General features: G+C 37.7%; 1 protein-coding gene across 2 annotated transcripts in view; it reads left to right on the top strand.

Moving 5' to 3' along the window:
• Positions 1 to 3,501: 3,501 nt before the first annotated feature.
• The window catches only part of LOC115769331 (titin), an 86,766-nt gene continuing 83,071 nt past the window's right edge, over positions 3,502 to 7,196 (top strand). Inside the window, exons 1-2 of one of the 2 annotated variants that reach the window (XM_030714092.1) lie at positions 3,502 to 3,707; positions 4,731 to 5,106. In XM_030714092.1, the coding sequence (XP_030569952.1) occupies positions 4,914 to 5,106 (193 nt within the window). In that variant the 5' untranslated portion in view covers positions 3,502 to 3,707; positions 4,731 to 4,913. The remainder of the gene's footprint in view (positions 3,708 to 4,730; positions 5,107 to 7,196) is intronic. The other variant, XM_030714091.1, reaches the window with a different exon arrangement.

Here is a 7,196-nt window from a genome sequence, read left to right as displayed (position 1 = left end):
TAATTGAACTAAAAGCCCAAAAACCATGCAGCGCATGCAGCCATATAAAAACCATTAAGCCAAAACATTTCCGTATCTCTAATTGTGGCCGCTCACATAATTGCAGATCAGGGCACGCAAACGGATTGCCTGCTCATAACCGAGGATGCCGATGAGGGGCAGCCGCATCATCAGCAGCCGCAGCAGCATGAAGCGCTTAAAACGCCACTACGCAAATCTGCATCCTTTTCATCCTCAACCCCAGCCTCACAATCGCCGGGGAGCTCATCGCTGGGTTCGGCCACGTCGACCATGTCGCTGCGCTCCTCGACACCGCAGCGCATTGGGGGCTCAACGCGTACGCTGCGCAGCGATACCATCAACACATTCCAGAAGTGGGAGACAACAGTTGAGTCCATCAGCTATGTGAGCACCAAAACTGTCTCGATATCCGACTTTAGCCAGGAGCCACAGCTGCAGCAAGGCCAACAGGCGCAAGCAGGTAAACTAGCTAATTGGGTTAAGATCGGTTTTAATTGGATTTTCGCTCGCTTTGTTTACTAAACAATTCGTAATTCATTAGCATAATGCATCGAACGAAAAAAAAAAAAAAAACAAAAAAGAAAAACACATTCATCTAAAACAATTTTCACCAGCGATCTGGAAAATTGCTACCTACAAAATGGGCTATGGACGCGCACACAAACAAGCACTTGCGCGCGTGTGTGTGTGTGCATATTTCGAATATCTTTTAAGACACCGCATGTAAAATCACTAAATATAGATTACAACCACACGCACCGCATCGTAGCACATTGCAACTTTCATTTGCAACAAGAGAGAGGGAGAGAGAGAGAGAGCTAGAGGGAGACAGACGACGCCCAGCTTCAACTTCGCTCTGCCCTCTCTCCCTCCCCCTCTCTCTCCCTCTCTCTCCCTCTACAACGACTGTTGTATCTAATTGTATAGACAATTGATATGAAAAGCGACCACATTTGGACATTTTATACTTAAATTGCCGCTTGGCATGCAGCTTGAGGCGCAGCTCGTTGCAACCAGCAACAACAGCAACAACAATATGTCGTTTCGGTTTTCTGGGTTTGCTGAATGGTTGCGTCGCTCGCGAAATTTGATGCTAATACTTATGCTGACTGGCAAACCGAATTAAAACGCGTCGCCAGCTGCCACACTCACACACACACATACACACATGCAGCATTTGTGTGGCAATAAGATACAAAAGTATCTGCATGTTGACTTGCGCTTAGCTTGGGGTCGCTCATTTGCCTGGTTGGGGGTGCATGTTGCATTGCATTCATATCATTTCATTTCGTTTCGTTTCTTTTGGGTCTGCATGTACCAAGCCAAAAATAAAACAGAAAAAAACTATCCTGCATGCCGCATCATTCAACATGTGTTTCTCTCATTAAATGTTGATCCTAATTGATATGCGACTATTCTTCTTGTTCTTGTTTGCAGTAAATTGAATGCAGTGCCCCACCCAAACAATAAAATATAAAAACTGTGTTGCCTTCAATGAGCTGGGTCCCCAACACCCAACACAATACAACTAACTAAGAGCCACTAAAACCCCAACAACAATAGCAGCAACAACAACAAATGCAACTAAATCTAAATCTAAGCAATTGCCTTTATTGTCTACTTATTATTACTAAAAAGCAACAAGAAATACTATTAATAATACTAATTAAAGTAAAAGATTTATTTGAAGACTTTCAGCTGTCTTGTTTTGTGTGCCAAACAACATTCTACAGTCATGACATAATTGGGCGAATATTTTTGCAAATCTTGTGCGATAAGATAGTCAGAGGGGGCAGCCAGATAGGCTGGCAGCGGCGGCAAACTACAAGATACATTTTGTAGCGCATCGCTGCAATCTGTTGCCGCCTGCTGCTGTTGCGGCGTCTGTCTTGCAGAACCGGCTAACTGTTTGTTATTTTCATGTTGTAGTTCTGCCAGATACTCAGATGTAGGCTCTGGATATGCTGCGTGCTTTTGCTTATCTCTCTGCCAGCCACGTTTATAGCCACAGATACATTTGTATCTGAACAGTGACAGTTTCCAACTGGCAGCTGCGCCTGCTGGTTTTTTATTTTTTCTCTCTTCTTCATCTGAAAGCGTAACTAGTGATTTCATAACTGTGTCCGAAAAATTGCCAAGCATGTTAACAATTAATTTGTGCAGTAAAAATAAATTATGTACTTACAATAGCATTGCCAACCGGGTCGCCTTATAGAGCCCCACTCAATGCGCATCCCATATAAGGTCAAAGCGAACGCAGCTCAATCGCATTCGAGTTGCAATTTGTAAAGACTGCAAATGCTTTACGCTTTGCCACAAACCTAAAGAAATAGAAAGTTTTTTTCTTTCTTTTTTTTTTAAATTTCAATAAATAGAAAAAACAAGCATCTCGGTCTCTATGATTAAGACACGAAATGAATAATCAAGTTTATATGTAGCAAAGCAGCAGTGAGCCAAATTTTGTGTATGTGGTTTTAAATTTAGACAAAATCCGAATAAATTGTGTGGAAAATTTGAAAAGAAGGTGCAAGGTGAAGAAAGAGCATTTCAAAAGCTAAATTAAAATATAATTAAAAGCATTTGCATGTGTAGAATGTGCAGAATATTAAATTATAGCTGGCATATCACAGAAAATGTACCTTAGTTAGTCACTGGAATCATAAGATAGGTTGTTCGAAGAGCTGAGTGCACTTTTACTGTCCATTTTTACAGTATCTAGAATTTCGATAGATTTTCTTTTTTGATTTTGTTCTGCACCAAATGTTGAAAAATACGTGTCAAAAATAAATCGTATTGTATTTTTAGCCAACTTACTCAAAAGCCGAACACTTGCCGAAACCGAAACGATCGGTCATTGGAGAAAAACTGTGAGGAAACCCATTGATTTTCCCAAGTCAAACTGCTGTGTGCCCATGGCAACCTCTCAACTAGTTGAGCATCGGCCAAAACACAGCAATTTGACTTTGATTATGGGCGCAGAGCAGCGCAGGCTACCATAGAGATCGATGAGATTGAAAGTAACACAAAGTCGATGCGGTGAGCTGCTACAGCGGAAAGCAGATTGAGGAAAATTTATAGTTTATTTGGTTCAGTGGTTCTTCGACATGTTTCTGTTATCTTTTAAGCCTTAAATTAATTGCAGAGCTAAGAGTCCAGCTAATGACATTTTTGCCACTAAGTCGAACCAGCAGAGCCTGTTTTGAAGATTAAGACAAATTACCAGCCTCTGCCCTGTTTCGAATGCCAGCTGTTTAGCTGCCTGTTCAAAGGCCCCTCGCCAAGTTGTGTAGCGCATTGGCGCTCTCTCAGCATTTTCCACAACAACAATACGTGTGGAAAGTGCAAAAATATCTCATGTGGAGCGAGAGCAGTCGCACACGAAGATCGTGTGGCTCTCGTATCGGGCGCCTTGTGCAGCTATTTGATCGCGTTCTCAAAGATATTTTGTCATTCTTCGCTCGCACCTCACAAACGATCGACGTCTTGGTTTCAGTCTCGGGGATTATGACTTGAAACAGTTGGAAAATAGATATTATTTAAAGAAATACATATATATATATATACGGTATTTATACACACACATATATATATATATATATATATTTGTTCAGCCATATAGTTCGCATAGAGTTTTTACGAAAGAGTCGCAGCATACATATAGAACGTCGCAAGGATAACGCATTGAAGTAAGAATCGTCGATTTTTAACTACGATTTCAAGTGTTAAATCTGTGAAAATATGGAAAATGTTGATGAAATTTTTTGGTTTCGTAACCACTTTGAAAATTCCGAAAGAATTTTTCAGTGCGCTAAATATCTAAAAATAATCAACGAGCGGTGCTTCGGTCGCGTTCGACGGGTGATTCGGCACACCGCTCGGCACCAGATCGTGGGGTCCGCACCCAATTCGACGAATGGACTGTGAATTCGTGCATACACACAAAGAGTGATGTGCATATAGATATGAATATGCGATCCGATTCAAAGATATCCAATATACACATGTATATTTAAATATATCCATTTTGTTATGCATGACAAATGTGCTTAAGTGCATTATCCTGGCTTATCCTGCCCAGGATTACAGGCTACGATAGCTGTGATATTGTACAGAACTGTGAAAAATAACGCTCAAAAGATTGTGTATTCATGATTTAAAAAAATAGAAGCGAGCATTGCAGAGTTTTCGCATTGGAAATACCAGAAGAAAATGTTATAAATAGCCCCTGAAAATAAGAAGATACCACCGACATAGTGTATAGAAGACGTCTCTGTATCCGCTGCATGAGTGTGTTTGTGTGTCGCAGTGAAATATTCGAATGGCTAAAAATAGCCCGAAATGCCTCTGAGGCACAGAATATGAATATGAAGAAGGATGGATGGTGTGCTAGTGATGATAATGATGAAGAAATCTTTTTTGATATATGTATTTATATCTGTATCTATATGCAGCTCGGTCAAAAACAAAGAAAAAATAAAATCGGAGAAAATTCGAGTGTGTGTCAGCTAGATTAAAAGAAATGTGTGTATGTGTTGAGAAAACTCGAAACAAAATCGAATAAAAGAAAAGGAAAATATCAAAAATAAAACTCAACGGTTGCCAAACGGCTATTTTCGTGTGATAAATGCTTAGTGGCTTGTTTTGTGAAGAAAGTATATAAAATTTTAATGAGATTTTTCTTTTCTATCTTGCCTTGTATTCAATTTCAGCAATAAAGAAGCGAAAGTATCTGTAAAGAAATATATTTCAATATATACATAAATATATAAAGTGAAGAAGCAAATCAAAAGAGAGAAAAGTGATCGAGAGGTGTTTTATTTTTAGTGCAGTTGACAACTGCATCGATTTGGTTGTCATTTTCAATGATATATAGTGATATATAACGACTTAAAATGCAACGACAAAATCCGAACCCATACCAGCAGCAGCAGCAGCAGCAGCAGGAGCAGCACCAACAACAACAGGTGCAGCAGCAATACTCCACCCAGGAGTATTCGCACTCCAGCCAAGAGCAGCATCAGCAGCAAAGGATTAGCCGCACTGAACAACATGTTCAGAGGAGTCAAATCACTACTCAGCAACGAGGTCAGTCCGTCTGCCTGCCTGTGCCCGTCTGTCATGCCATGCCATGCCATGCCACGCCACGCCATGATATGCCATTGCATGTCCAATCATCGCAGTGGCTTGTCTCGCTTACGGATTTCAGCAAGCTGTATTGGCCAGTGGGATTCACACCGTGGATTTAGAATCTCCGCTGTTCCAAGCTCTTGTTACTGAAATTCCATTCCGATGCGCAGACAAACGCCTTTTATCATGAAAATTTCATTGTAACCTTGATTACTTGCATGTATTTATTTAATACTTGATTTGCTCGTTGATGATAGGGATTTGCTTGGCATCGAATCTCACATTTAAGCTCACTTTATGAGATTTTACTTAATATAATTTTAAGGCATCAACTAATTGTATGCGTTACACAATATTTTAATTTATTTTATCTTACATATAAGCATTAAATATATAGATAGTTGGGTCAAATATGATATACAAAATTTACAAGTAGCATTTATACCAATCCAAAATATGAAATGAGATGTATAAAAATGACTATTCATAAATCTTTGACCAGAGAAATTTTGATTAAAATACTAATCAATGTACTAAGTTCGTTTTACTTCCATTATTCTCGAGGCAAAAATTGTACTCAAAATTGTTCTCATATTTCAAATATTCAATTTTTGAATTATTGTTCTAGGTTTCAATTTCCCAATAATTATCAGGATTTTTTTGCTTATGCGCGAAATACGATAAAAAATGCAGTTGGTAATATGTAAACACTTTCTGAATAACAGAGCATAAATATTTATAAAATGCAACATGCATAGCTTCTGAATATGTTTGAAAATATCAATAACTAGAAAAGGTATCAGTTTAACCAAATGCACCCCTGCGATATCTCCAAGAGTTGACACAGCGAATTAGTAGAAAATTTCATTATTATTCCCTTTAAAATAACAACTTTATTTATCATCAATTAGCCAATGAACAATTACTTGTTCGATTAAGTAAAAATTTAAGTTCATATTTGATTCACCAAAAAATTAAATATTAAATTTATAAATGACCGAGAATGATTTCCAGTGCTTGCTATATTCATCTAAAATATAGTCTCTGGTCATTTTCAATGTATGTATGACTCACCATATGAATATGTAGCAAGCTATAGGTACAAGCAGAAAATTATTCATTTTCATCTTATATTTCAATACTTATATCTTAATTGATGATCAGCCAAAAATTCGATCTATTTATAAATATTTCCATTCATCTGCCAAAATTCTAAGCGTACGCTGCAGTGACATACATATACACAAGTAAATATAATTATTAGAATAGAATAGTAAGTATAAGAGTTCTTATACGATTCACTTTGTTTACATTTTGTGGATGCTGCATGAGTCTTGGGATCGAGTGAATAAGATATAAAGCACTTGAGCACTCTTATACTACCAGACGAAGATAGCCGAAGTACATATGCTGAACTTTTTGAGTCTGCGCACAAGGCAAAGAGAGTAGCCAGAAAGCGAGAGAAAGTAAGAGGCTCAATAGAAGAGAGCATTGAAATAGTGAGAGAGAGAGAGAGTAAGAGAGAGAGGGAGAGTGCATATTAACAGCTGATCTTGTTTGTTTACATTCAGAAGAGAGCATTGAAATAGAGGGAGAGAGGGAAAGAGAGAGAGGGAGAGTGCATATTAACAGCTGATCTTGTTTGTTAGCATTCACAGGATCGAATTGGAAACAAACTAATATATATATATTAATGACACACTTTCGAAAAGTATCTATAAGCTCCAAGGTATACACAATGATATATATATATATATATATGTATAATTTGATTTAGACTTTGTGTGCGTGCCAACTTCTAAATATATGTAATCCAAACTATAAATATACAACCTCGACAATGAGTTAACATTTTCAAGTTTTTGTTTATATTTGTATTCATTAATCAAACAGAGCCAAAAAATATGGGAAAAATATTTTGAGAGTGTTGTTATATTTAATTGGACCTGATTGTTATTATTTAATTGCATTAATTGCGTATAGAGCTTTTGCTCAAGCATGTCCTCTTTTTCTTATAACTAACATTAACTAATTATTTAATGGTCGCT

Source organism: Drosophila novamexicana, unplaced genomic scaffold (assembly GCF_003285875.2).
Source record: "Drosophila novamexicana strain 15010-1031.04,08,12 unplaced genomic scaffold, DnovRS2.1 tig00004554-arrow-pilon, whole genome shotgun sequence".
Lineage (NCBI taxonomy): Eukaryota > Metazoa > Arthropoda > Insecta > Diptera > Drosophilidae > Drosophila > Drosophila novamexicana.
This window is presented reverse-complemented; position numbering and strand designations above follow the sequence as displayed.